Source organism: Pygoscelis adeliae, unplaced genomic scaffold, assembly GCF_000699105.1.
Source record: "Pygoscelis adeliae isolate BGI_AS28 unplaced genomic scaffold, ASM69910v1 Scaffold14, whole genome shotgun sequence".
Lineage (NCBI taxonomy): Eukaryota > Metazoa > Chordata > Aves > Sphenisciformes > Spheniscidae > Pygoscelis > Pygoscelis adeliae.
Window position 1 is genome coordinate 8789864 of NW_008825109.1, and position 14041 is coordinate 8803904.

At 37.3% G+C, this 14041-nt stretch overlaps 1 protein-coding gene across 1 annotated transcript in view; it reads left to right on the forward strand.

Annotated features, from left to right (window-relative positions):
* GBE1 (glucan (1,4-alpha-), branching enzyme 1) overlaps positions 1-14041 on the forward strand; it is a 147324-nt gene that overhangs the window by 19193 nt on the left and 114090 nt on the right. Inside the window, exon 4 of the mRNA XM_009327886.1 lies at positions 12887-13012. Coding sequence (XP_009326161.1) covers positions 12887-13012 — 126 coding nt within the window. The remainder of the gene's footprint in view (positions 1-12886; positions 13013-14041) is intronic.

Below are 14041 nucleotides of genomic sequence, written 5' to 3' on the forward strand. Positions count from 1 at the left end.
TTAAATCATCTAGCGTACACATTTCTAGACATTAGTGGTGCTGAATGGGAAGTAAAGCATTAGTTGAATCTGTGGCAATACCCTTCACGTTTCATTACTTGATTGCAAGCCATGACCCTTCAGCAAGTTATTGTAGACTTACCTTGGTTACAGATTAGGTTTACTAACAGGAAGAGTTGTTATCTCATTGGGAGGTAAATGGTCTCTTGACTTTGCCTGTTTGGATTTGGCAAACAATGTGCAACTACTTGTGGACTCATAGGAGAGATTGTAGCAGCAATGAAGCATTGTAATGCAGTGGGCTGTTGCTCTTTGGAGCCTTTTTTGTAGACTGAGCTGAGCACTTCAGAATATTCTTTTTCAGTTATTTTGGCAGGCTTAGTGACTTGAAGATTGCACAATTCTTTGGTAGGAGGTTTTACTATTTAAAAAGACTTTCCTTTTAGTTTATCCATACAGAAGACTAATTGTTTCAATTTATATTAGGTGTGTGTTAAAGCAAAATGTGGTTTTTTTTGGAGGAAAAGGGAGAGAGATTTTAAAGAAGGGGGTCTTGAAATGGAATTAAAGGTCTGAGAGTCCATGTTAAGTATATATAAACATGGCTGCGGTTTTTAGGGGAGTTGTTTTTGTTTTGAAGATAGGGCCCCTAATTAGGTAAAGCTTCTGACACTCTTCAGTGCAGCTTACTGGTACGTACTCCCTAATTTTCAGCTGTACTTGTCTATAAAATTAAGAGAAGATTATAGGTCAAGGAGAAAGTGGAAGATAAGTCCATTAGAATACCCGAGTTTACTCCACACCTTGGATGCCCAAGTCTTGTCAGATGGAATCTGTACTGGCAACACAGCCAATACCGGAGCTATTTGAGGAGGACTTCTCTGAGGCATTATGATAAAGTATTCAAGGTATGCTACTTTAGAATATCAGAAAGCAGTTAAGTTAACGCACCTAACAATGTGTGGAGAGGGTCAGGTGAGCTCATCCATGACAGATGACCTCAGAACAGAGGGAATACATCATGATTCTCTGCACTCTTTTATTATCCACCAAAGAGAGTGTGACCTAAGATGTTAGGGACTCTTGAGTTGTTGGGCAGGGGGACAACAGCAAGAGGAGGGAGAGGACAGTGGAAGGACCATTTGGGGCTGTAGGCTACCCCTGTTATAAGACACCGTAAGAGTGTGTGGCAGGAAGCAGAGGTGTTGAGCATGACCTGCCACATCCCCAAAAGACACTTCGCTGTCAGTTTGAAGCAGCCATGAATGGGAGCATCAAAAAGTAAGCGTGCTATGCCACAACCACCCAACCGCAAGGTGCATTATGCAGCAGTTGTCCTTTATACAAACGCTTTATAGTTGAGGATAAGTAATACTTAATGCTTGGGTGCCCCTATTACATACTTCAGCAGCTTCTTTTCTACTTGACATGGCTTGAAACAACTCTAAGTTACACTTATTGTGTGTAATGTGCTTTATTATGGTTGCTTTTCAAACCATGGTCTCCCACCCCAAGCCTCTCAGTTACATAATACATATATGAATGCTTCTATATTATGCATACAAATTTTTATAGTTTTTGAGCTACACCACAGTTGTTATAGTAACTTGATTCTGGTTAAGTCACAATGGGGAAAAGTATTTCTTGAACTGTTTATTTTGGAGATTTCAGCTTTCCTTTGACTTATTAATTTGACTTTGAAAAAGGTTTTCAAAATCTGGATTCTAGACTGAAAGAAAAGTTTGCTTGAATGCTGTCCTGCAGCATAGATACATGTGGTGTTTTCCTTTTTCAAAAATAAACTGGTTGTCCCTCAATATCTAATAATGCCACCTTTGTGTAGCTAACAGTTATAAAGCCTATTGTTTGTTCCTGTAGAAATCCATGTACTTTTAGGATAGTTCATGATGATTAAGTGAAATATTGTCTCTATACTTGTGCCTGTTGAAATCTATTGGGAATGTTTCCATGTGATATTGCTTTCATTTTTAACAACTCTCCTATGGTTTCCTGGTTTTTAACAGTTTGATTTTCCTGTGGTATTTTTATCTCTATCTGCATAGGTATTTTTATAATACTAGGCTACTGTCTCAATCTTTTGAATTTTTTTATATTCAAATAGATAATATAGTATTTTCTGTATTTTTTGTTAGAAAACTAAGAGAAGTCAGTAAATACTAAGAGAAGCATGGGAATGGAAAAAAGAGCAAAATCTTTCCTTTTTAATCTGATCTAGTAAACTGGCTAAACATGTTCTTTGGTTCTTCACTGCAATTGAAATGCTTATTTCACAAATGGAGCTGTATCTCCCTCTTTTGGAAAATCAAGGCATGACTTCATGACTTGGCTTTGAAGATAGGCTTTGCTTCTGTCATATCTTGATAGTTTTTTTAATTTATTTTTTTCCCCAGGGGAGAAGGGAAGGGAAAAGAAGGGGGAATTGTGAACTAATATTTAATATCCCTAATAAGTTTAGAGTCTAATAGCTGATGTGATGATATATTTACAGCAAAATAATTTGCACAGCAAACAGACCCCTCTCCCAATGGCTTCTGAACCACACAGATTCCTCTGCAGAACTTTCTTAAATGTATAAACTACCTGAGAAGTATTACTATGTGTCCAATAGCTAAGGATTATTTTTTTCAATATTTGATTTAAATGCTTGTCCCTTTAGCAGATTGCTTTGCCAGAAAATTGCTTGGAAGAAAAAACAAACAAAGCAGACAGCCTTGTCTCGACTAACTTAATTTTGACACTAATCTTAAATTGATGAGGAAAAAAGTTGGAGAAAGGGAGACTTGGAGTAATGTAATTAGTGTTCTATTACTTTTTCTTTCCAGTGTAACTGATTTGCAATTTAGGAAGGAGAACAGCCTGGGAGAGGCAACACACTGTCCATTCTTTCCAAAACTTCTTTTCAAGGTTTATACCCAATTTCCCAATTTGCTTGTTAAGAAATAACTTCAGTGACTGCAAACACCTTGACAGATACACTTGATTTCTTGGTTATTTGGAGTGGTAGGAATAGAGTATGATAAAGTGTGTTTTGTGGGTTTTTTGGTGTTTTGTTTTTTTTTTTTTCAGTGGAAGGTGAGTTCTGAAAAGATCTCCTGTTTTCCATGCCTCCTCCCCCACTGATTTGGGTGGAGGGTCCATTTGGGAAGGTACTCCTGGCTAGGGGAAGCTGAAGTATTGAACAACTTCTGATCCCTTTTCCTCCTTGCTGTCTCTCCTGAGCTTTGTCAGTCAGGGCTGTGCAGTAGCAAGAACAGTAAGGCACTGTTTGCTTCTTCATTCCTTGCCTTCTATTTATGAGGCTATTAAAGAGGGAAATGTTTTTTCTGGTCTCTCAAATCTGTCAGGTTGAATGAGACAATTCCAGAATAAAGCTCTTAACAGTGTTGTTCTAGCCCAAATTTTTGTCAAGCTTTTGTATTTTTATCTAAATCTTCTTTAAAGCGAACTGTCAGGCAAGGAACTCTGAATTTTGGTCCTGGGTTCTGCAGCAGGTTGCATTACCTTACCGGAAAGTGTTCTGCTGTGGTCCCATGTATTAAAATACAAACATACAAAAACGTTGCCTCTAGTCTGTAGTGCTTCTCTTGCAAACAAGTATGACCTGTATAAAGAGAATGGTAATAGTTACCCTGTGGTTTCCCCTGTGTGCGTGGGGAAGGCAGAGGTGGTGATGTGGCTTTATTTACTTTTGTAAATGGGCTCAATTTATATCATCCACTGGCAAAAGATCATCAGAACTGCGTATTCCATCTGGGTGCTGAACTCAGGATTGGTTACGCTTTGTGGAACAAAAGTACACAGCTAAGGTGTACAGGGAAAGGTATTTTCAGGTGATAGTAAAACTTCACTTCTCTGTTTCTGTAGCAACTTGAGGGGGTTGAGAAAGGATGAACCAATTAAGAAAAATGAAATATGGTCTTATAGCAGGATTGTATCAGTGACTTGACTGCAGGAACTGTCTTTTGAAATGGAACTGCATTTATGAAATAAAATATAAGACCGGGTTTTCTTACAGCAGCAATATGTCCTAAGTATAAAGTTTTGGAAATACTGACTTTATTTGGTTCAGATTCTTTTGTATTCTTGTAAACTTGTAGTACTTTCTCTCTGTTACCCTATTTTTGCAAAAGTAAAAATGTAAACTTTTCTTGTTAGTATAATATACACTGTAGACAAAAATCTTGGTGTACAAGCAGTTGTTTTCCTTCCCCATGCACTCTTAGAACAACTAAGGGAGGGAAATACCTTGATGTTTAAATTTATTAGAAATTAATGTAGTGGAAAAACCTGGTTATGTTATTGCAGCATCTAACAAACTTCCCAGACAGTCTTTAAGACCTAATCCTGTCATGCTTTTAGGTTTTGGGTTGAATTTACTTTCAAATCGGGTGCATGTTATTGAGATGAGGTGGTGTTTCCACCTGTGTTCTTGTAGCTTTTACATTTGGATAATCTTGTTTCAGAAATGAATAAATATGAAGCTAATGAAATACTATAAACTGTAAAATATTGAAATAATAGCTTATTGCCCCTTATATAAATAACAAGTCACTGACACTTCCCTATTTATATTAAAGCTAGTCCACTCTCATTATGTTAGCTATTGTTGGTTTGGCCAATTTAATTTCGTCGTTGTATTAAAAGCCACATATACCAACAATCATTCCAAGTGCTTTCAAGCTATTAAAGTAATGTAATAACAATACAGTGTTTCAGAGCAGTTTATTGGCTTGCATATATTCATCAGTTATCTAGTTATCGCCTCCTTGTTTTCTTCTCCCCAACTCGAGTATAAATGACAAATCACTCTATAACACTTCCTGAACTGCAAAAATATCAGTCTTAATTCTTATTCTTTAAAAAAAAGTCCAGCAGATGCTAGTTTTAAACAAAAATAAATATCTGAAAAATAAGGAATTATCAAGACAGCATGGCTTATTTTTATTTCTAATGTTTGACCCTGTATCATCATCAGTGGAAACAGAGGCAGATGACTTACGGGAACACACCATAATTGAATACAATGCTCATGCATGGAGTTAGTCTGCTTTAGCTGTAGGACCTGAAAGCTAAAGGAGTGGATGCTGGGCAGAGAAATTGTCTGATCTTGTATGTAACTGTTATTTGAATTACTCTCCCACACTGTTCTGAAGATCTGTGTATGTGTACACTGGAAGATGAGGTAGCCAAATGAAGCTGATGTGAAGAGAAGATGAAGGTAGGCAAACACAAAAAGAAAAGGGATATTCATAAACACATGAATTTTAAACATGGTGGTTTGTGGCCTGTTACTGCACGGTTTCATCTGTCATAACAATAGCACAACCACATTAACCTCCATTTTACACATGGGTTTACATTTTATCTAAATTTGTATTTATGACTAAACTTTTAAAGTTGTTAGACTTGCAAAATTTTCTGACTTTTTGTTGTTATAGATAATTTAATTAAAAATGTGTGGCTTCTGTTCATAAAAAGCCAACAAATTTCACTGAGTCACAGTAGGTTGGAAGTTGCCTGAACATAAGTGCTGAGTTTTCCTTTAAATGCCCTGAGACATCCAGAAGGGATTGGCAGATGTGCTGTAGGTGACATGGAAGACCCATGCTATTTTGGAAAGAAAGAATAGTGGGATACCCAAGAGTCTCAAAATTTTCAGTGTCTCTGAAAATCAAGGCCCCTGAATCTTACTTGTCCTGCATTGGAAGCACCATTAAATTAAATGAAACCTATTTCAGCTTCTGAACTGCTTCAGTGTGTCATTGCCTCTTCTGAATGACACTAGACTGCCCTCAGAGTGATGGTTTCTCCTTAACTGTAATAAACTGCTCTTGAGAATTTTAAACGTCATCAAAACAGACCCATAAACACTGTACTTAGTTTTATCCTACAGCTTACTCCCCATTTCATAAATTCCCTATACTTCAGTGGGACAGACATGGAACACATTGTCACTTTGATACTACTGTTCTTGTGAGATTTAGGTCCTGCTTTGTCTTCCAGCATTTTGAAAATTGGAATGTACCTTTGCACACCAGTTTTTACATACCTTCAAAGCCAGCCATTGTTGGCTATATGTTTGCTCTTATTACAGCCATACATTTCAGTTTTGCTAGTGATTTTTATTCAGATCCGAAAGTTCTTACTTCAAAATTAATCACTTCAGTAGCATTGGTGCCTTAAACCTTGGGTTACCAGGACATCTTTTTACTACCTTGAGTGTACTCATCTATTAAACCCACTGTACTAATTACAGCGGTTTTGGATGCTAAACTTCAAGTGTGCTGAACGTTTCAGACAGAAATGTTGAAAATACACCCAGCATCCCTATAATGGAAAATACAAACAAAACATGCATTTTTAAACTTTACATACAAAAGATGAGCAGTTTAGATTAAGCTCTTCACTTTTTGTTGTTTTACAATTGTGCTTATATGAATTGTATATCTGTGCCTTGTCTATTTCTAGAGTACGTTGACTTTTTAATGACAAATTTTGAAGGATGTTTTCATTCTGTCTTTCTGACACTTGCTTATTTGTGTAAGAACATTTATTTACATGTATTTATACTGCTATTTCACTTGGGAGCCAGAATGATGCAACATTCAAAGGTCGTCAAGGATTTTGAGTTTTTACATATTATTGTGCAAATGTATTTACCACTAAAGGAGGGAAAAAAAACCAACTATTCAGGTGAGCTATATCTAGTGTTAATGTAGGCAAATTCTGCATGACTAACTTTGAATTTTCCAGAATCTTGTGTTAGAAATTTCCAATGGGTAAGTCAACTTGGAAACTATGGGGAAGTAGGGGGGGAAAAAAGACTTTTTAGTACAGAGTTCTAAACAGGTTAGCTGTTGTAAGAGACTTCCTCCTCTCCACAAAAGAAAATCGTCGTGTTGCCCATGTATTACACAGTTTGATAGTAAAATACTATATCTTATGTTTCAGACAAAGATGTTTAATGTAGATGGTGGCAAGTCCTCTTCATCTGTCTTTGCTTTTCTGTCCTTCTAAATTTGGGCAGTGTAAATGTAACTCTTGATATGTAGATTTCTTCCTTCTTAACTTAGTTTTGGCTATTTCTTAACAGTATAAACACACAAACTGAGGAAGATGTGTTATTTTGCCTAGGAAACTTGGATTTCCTTTTTCCCCCTGCACTTGTCCTCTTGTTGGAGTGTTTTCTGTAGTGACCAGCATTGCTTCTCCTCCCTGACAATTTTACATAGCTCATATTGGTAAGTGTTTAAAAGAGTGACTTAAATCACAAAGCTGAAGAAAGCTGGGGTAAGCCACAAGGCGGGTACATAATTGTAATATGAAAACATATTAATGACAAAGGGCTGTTTGGTACATATTATGCATATTAAATGCCTACTGCAGAACAACTACATACCGTTCCTGATTGTTTATTACATGTGACAACTAAGTCTAACTGATTTTTCTCATAACCTTATCTGTATTCTCTATTATGTTCTTAAAAGCCAGCAAGATGTACGCTCTGTTATATGTTCTTAGAAAACAGCAAAAGTGAAGAAAACTGATAATGGAATCAGAAATATAGCAACTATTTTAACCTAGGATTTTCCTTAGCTAAAGCTTGAATAAGTGTAAAACAAAGAGGTTAACTGTGATCAGAGGCTAAACTTTTGCCAGTTTGCTTGGTTCACTTGACAAATGCATTTCATGCTATAGTAGCATGCATTTTTAAAGCTTTATTTAATGGGGGCTGTAGTGTTTATATCAAATGGTATGATGTGCCTCCTCATATACCTTAAGGAAAGAACAGCAACATACCTCTTAAAGCAGGTAAATCCCAAGGCCAGTTTGAAGAAGCCTATTTTAATGAACATGATGGTTTTATATATGTTCTTTAGAGAAGATTGTTGCGTTAATTAAAAAATGTAAGCTCAGCTTTAAAATGCTGATGAACTAAGTGGTAGCTAGCTTAGGTTATGCATCATAACTTTTAAGAATTAGTTTGAAATGAGTAAAAAAAAAACCCAAATTTGGAGCAAAAGTACAGTATCTGCTAAGTAGACTCATAGGTACTTTGTCAAAAGGGCTGTGTAATGACTATATTCAGTATTCTATATGCATATATAACATGTAGCAGCAGGTGCAGAGTATACATGGCAGCTACTCTTTGTATCTGAACACTGCAGAGAATGGACCACAAGTAATAGTTTGGGGTGGGTGGAGCAAGAGTTGTTTATCTGTCTTTCAGTTTTACGTGTGTGCTTTTGTTATTACTCCTTTTATTACAACTTCTTAATTATTTGTAATTAATTGTTTCAAGAAATGCCAAAGCAAATATGGGAATGAAAGCTGTTGGACTGCTTCCATTAGAGTTATTTTTGTCAGTCTTGGGCTGAATTGCTATTTGTTTTGGGGTGCCATTCAACTTTTTGGAGTTTCTTTTGCTCATGCCTCAGCTAAGCATGATGGTGTGGGAGTTCTGTCTCAAGAAACTTTAGAAAATATTATCTGAAGTCTTTCTGCTTGTAACTTACTAATCAACTTTCTACAATATCAGGAGAGAGGAATAAGAAGTTCAGTATAGAGCTTGGTAATTAAGGAAAGATTCAGTAAATTGGATTCACGTAAAACTAAGAAAAGGGTTAAGCAAGCATAGGAGATAAGAATTGAAATTGTTAGGGATCACTTGATAGAGGTCTAAGGAAACTATGTTCATTATGCTTTTGTAAATCAGAGAAGAACAGGATTCAACTTTACCAGCTTTAGTGTTGTAAAGTTTCCTCTTCTGGGTTAGCTATGTTTCTCTTGACTATGCTTTCTCTGTGCACAGCTCACGATGTTCAAAAATGACAGCAACACATGAGCAAAACTGAGGTTTCTACTGTTATGGTGAGGTTCAACCAGATACAGCCATGGCTGGATATATTTGGAAAATATTCCTTAAGATAACCTACACTGTGAAGAAGGCAACAAATAAATTTTCTGAATGCTTGTTTAAAACAAGTGCTCCCCCCACTTTTTTAGAGATTTTTTCTGACATTTGCATGGTTAAATTGTATGACTTCTATTGTTGGATAAATGTATCCTTTTCTTCAGAACATGGGAGGTTTCGTGTATCTTTGCATAATAAAACTGAAAGTTAAGTTCTAAAATGAAAACCAGAAATTTAGATTGTGAACCTTAAAATAGAGCAGACTCTAAGTCTGTTAAGACTGTTAAGTGTGTAAACCCAACCCTTGCAGAAAGTGGTAGACTAGCGCCGCCTGTTTATGGCTCTATATTGTTACTGTCATAATATATGACAAATACATGTATGCCCCTGCTTCTCGGAAGTTTTATTTGTAGCTATTAGAATTCTGGCTGTGAAATTTGGTAGGAACTTGTACAAGTTGCTGTGAAAGTCTCTCAGTTCCTGAAAAGTCTAACCAATAAACTTGACCTGATAGATGCTTTGAATAAAAGCAAAACTTGTACTTAAACAAAATTACTTCTGAAAAGCTGGTAAATCAAGTGCACTGATGCCTCGGAAATGAGGGAAAATATGGTCAATTTGAGCTGAATGACTACGGAACAACAAAAGTTCTTACATGATTTCAGAAGGACAGGATGCAGAGATATGGTTAATTAACACATGCAGCACAACTGTAGAAGTGTGGGTTTTAAAAAAGTGAAATAACTGGTTGCTCATTTAAATGTGTTTCTAATCTCTGTTTTTAAGTGTTTTTCATTGCTTGATGGATTAAATTAAAGAGTATGGATGACTGGCTTTAGTATTTCATAATAAATAAACTTTTTCTTTTTTCCCCTCCAGTATCATCTTTTGGATTAAACCAGTACTACATCTAATTAAATAATGTTCTGAATTTAGACTAATTCCCTCATATTTCTTTGTCCTGGTTTCGGCTGGGATAGTTAGTTTTCTCCCTAGTAGCTGGTACAGTGCTGTGTGTTGGATTTAGGATGAGAACAATGTTGATAACACACCCATGTTTTAGTTGTTGCTAAGCAGTGCTTACACTGGTCAAGGACTTTTCAGCTTCCCATGCTCTACCGACCGAGAAGGCTGGAGGTGCACAAGAAGCTGGGAGGGGGCACAGCCAGGACAGCTGACCCCAACTGGCCACAGGGACATTCCATACCGTGTGATGTCATGCTCAGTACCTAAACCGGGGAAAGCTGGCCGGGGGGGACCGCTGCTCAGGGACCGGCTGGGCATCGGTTGATGGGTGGTGAGCAATTGCATTGTGCATCACTTGCTTTGTATATTCTTATTCTTATTATTATTACTACTATTAGTAGTAGTAGTATTTTATTTTATTTCAATTATTAAACTGTCTTATCTCAACCCATGAGTTTTCTCACTTCTACTCTCCCAATTCTCTCCCCCATTCCACCGGGGCGGGGGGAGTGAGTGAGCGGCTGTGTGGTGTTCAGTTGCCAACTGAGGTTAAACCATGACATCTTAAAATAAAATGTGCCCACCCCTCATAAGCCTGCATAGTATAAATTACACTAGAATACTAGAGAAAAAGGAATGCTAACATGAGTAGATAGGTATGGTTATTATATGCAGTAATTATCTTATTTCTGTGATGGGTGAATTGGGACAAATTAATAAAACAAGCAATAGCATCATCAGAAGTGTGATATCAGAAAAAGGAGATAATTTTTATTATTTTAAGAGTAACTTGCAAACTGTCAATGCTGTCAGTGAGGAGGATCTTCATAGTGTTGATATAATTTGCAGAAATACCCTTTTGGCCAGCTTTGCTAGCACAGTTGACAGAAGAAACTTTCCATGCAACTGTACAGTGTTTTCAGTAACTTTCTCAGCTTTTTCTGATTAGGTGGTTAGTCTCAATTACTCCTTACAAAACCTGTTCTGAGTTGTCAGAATTATAATAATATACACTGAGAGACACAGCAATCATACTTCCTTGCTTTACCGACTTCCATTAACCTACTGTGTATACATATTTTCATCTTTCTTTCTCCTGTTGTTGGGTTAAGGATACAGATAATCTATCAAAATAATGAAAGACAGTTGCCACAGGTGAAAAAGGCAATTCTTTGATTATTGTCTTCCACACTACTTGTTAGGAATTCAGAGCAAAGAAAAATCACTTTTTTTAATAAAATAACGAGGGGGGGGGGGAAGCTCAATCCCCCTTTTCATTTGAGGCTTCTTATGATGTTCATAGCTCTCCTTACAAAAAAAAAAAGCCCTCCAAAAGAAACAACCAAACAAAAAAAAAGCAGACTGAAGAATTTCAGGACTTCACTTGCTCGTACATTTCTGGTTTCTAAATTTACAAACTTTCTGTGTTACCGTTTTAATGGCAGCCAAAATACCAAGCAAAACTTGAGTGGTGCTGTTCCTTCTGCACTGAGGCGGGGGGTGGGTGGGGTGAGGTGATGTAGATGGAGTAGTGTTCTTTCTGCGTTGCAAGAAGAAAGGCTTGACAACAATTGGCTTCATGGGATAACTGCTTTAATTAAGAAGAGGAATACTGATAATGAGCAAGTCAGCTTCAAATGTTGGGCACCCTTCATTAGTGTGGCATTAGGCAGTGCCCTGGTAGATTTTCCCACGGCACGCTGCGTGGAGCAGATCCTGTCCTTGGATCTCCCTTCTGGTCGTTCAAGCTAGCATATAATTTCCTTACAAGAAGACAACTCTACTCCTAAGGCATGGTCTCATAAGATGTTCTTGCTGCACTTTTAGACAAAGGCAAGGCCATGCAGGTGGCGTAGTGGCCAGTACCAAGGGGGAGCTGCCTGCAGGCCCCTCCGTTATGCTGAGATGGCTGAGGTGGTCCTGCAGCCAAGGGACATGTGCAGCACAGCATGGACCTGTTGTCCCTAGCTCCTAAATGTGCAACGCTCTCCCAGTCAGCAACACTACCTTGCACCCCTTGATTCTCATATCCTTTCCCAAGGGTATTTTATAAGTTACAGATTACATTAATTACTCAATAGAGCGGAGCTGGCCTGTTCAAGATCACCAACTCCTCAAATACAATGTCATCTGCAAGGTCCCAGTACAACATTATCCTAGTAATTATTTCAATTTTGCTTTTGTGTAAAATTATAATACTCCAAAAGAGCTCCTAGGTTTGTTGTGTTTGGTCACTCTTTCTGGTGAAGTGAAGTTTTATGAGCTTTTTGAAGGAATTGAAAAGAGTGGTCCTTTTTCATCTCTTGTTATAGAACAGAGGAAACCAAATATGGAAAGTAAAACAGATGATAATACTTATCATTAGAATGATGAAGGCATCCAGAGAAACTGAAAGGCAGCAGAAGAAACCCAGCAATCTCAATTTCACTCTTTTCCCTCTTCTTGACCTGAAAGCTGTCCTGTGCTGCTTGTGTTGATCTGTGGTTCTGGTCTATATGATATCAGTCAGGACTCACAGAGCGTAGAAAAGAAGAGGGAATTAAGATATTAAAATTGGCTTACTAGATTGTTTGCGAAGTAAGCAAATCACAGTTCTCATCTTGATGGTGTTATACTGCATGGCTAATTAAATTTATAAGAATGTGTCAGGGAAATAGCAACGACGGGAAACTAGAGAACCTAACAGTAATCCATTTGGGAAGGCTCTTTCTCCCATTACTTGTATGAAGCTTACATATATATCCTCACCTTTCAGCTCCTGCTCATGAACATCACTCCTGTGTCTGACGTGCCTGGTTTGCTATCCCTTTGCAAATCATCTCTGTGAACAGGGTCATTCTTCCTTGTCTTGACCTGCATTGTATATTTGTGTGTTCTTTAAATTAAATTTCTGTGTAACGTACTATTTCATTCTCCACTATGGTTTACGTAGGAGGTGTTATGAATTATATGTGACTGCATGCGTATGTTGTGGTTATTTTATAGGTGGTGATTCGTGCTCAAAATGGCGAACTCCTCTATCGTATTTCACCTTGGGCAAGATATGTAGTCCGTGATGAAGACAAAGTGAATTATGATTGGGTACACTGGAATCCCCCACAGTCGTATATAGTAAGGCTTAAACATTATTTACAAAAAGTGTATAAAACCGTGTATCGTGTCATCTTTGTATCCCTGCTTGGAAGAAAAAAAAAAAGTTGTTCCACAAAGAGGGTAGCGAACTAGTTAGTAGCTACCTGAGAAGTTTTTATTCATGGCTTTGACAGAAACAAGTGACTTTGATGGATGTTTTTGAGCTACTTTTTCAGTCTCCTATAGAATATATAAAAAATAGTTACCCATTAAAGTGGTATTATAACCTTGGCTTCCCACATGCTAGGCAAGCTCAATAACTATTCCAGGACTAGGTGGCCCTTCCTGGTACAGAGGAGAGCAGGGAATTACCTGAATTGGGTTTAAGAATTACTTAGCCGCAAATACAAAGTTCAGTACTCCAATAATAAGCCAGTGCTGTATGAAGTCAGAAAAAGCTTTCAAAAGTAAGGTGCTCACACTCTAGTCAAATCCTAGTTTCTTCGTATCAGGAAAATCCATTTATTGATTTTAAAGCCCTCTTATTTCTCATGCACTGCTATAAGGGGGGGGGAACTCTTTACATGATATATGAAAAATATCCTAGGAGAACATTCAGAAGCTTCAGACTGTCTGAGTGATGTTGTTTAATATTATTACACTTTTCGGTGTTTTCACTAAAAAAAGATATGCAGTATTCTGTATTAGAGGTGTTGCAACCCTGTTTTGAGTTAAATTTTAGCACCCACCTCAAATTATGAAGCATCTGCTTGACAGAGAAAGGGTAACTCACATGGAAATTCTTAAAAAAAAAAAAAATTACATAACCTACAATAACTTTCTTACTTAGGTGCATAGTTCATATGAATTTAGTGACCTACCCTGTATCTATGATGCTGTGTGACACCTAGATTCTCTATAAGAAGGGGAATAGGGAGGTAATTGGAAATGTAGTGATCTGTATGACCTAGAGTGAAAAGGAGGCGAGGACACTTAGGATGTAGGCAAGGCCTTACTGAGTTAAGTCAGAAAAAAAAAATTGAATCCTTTTATGAATAGGAGAGGTGC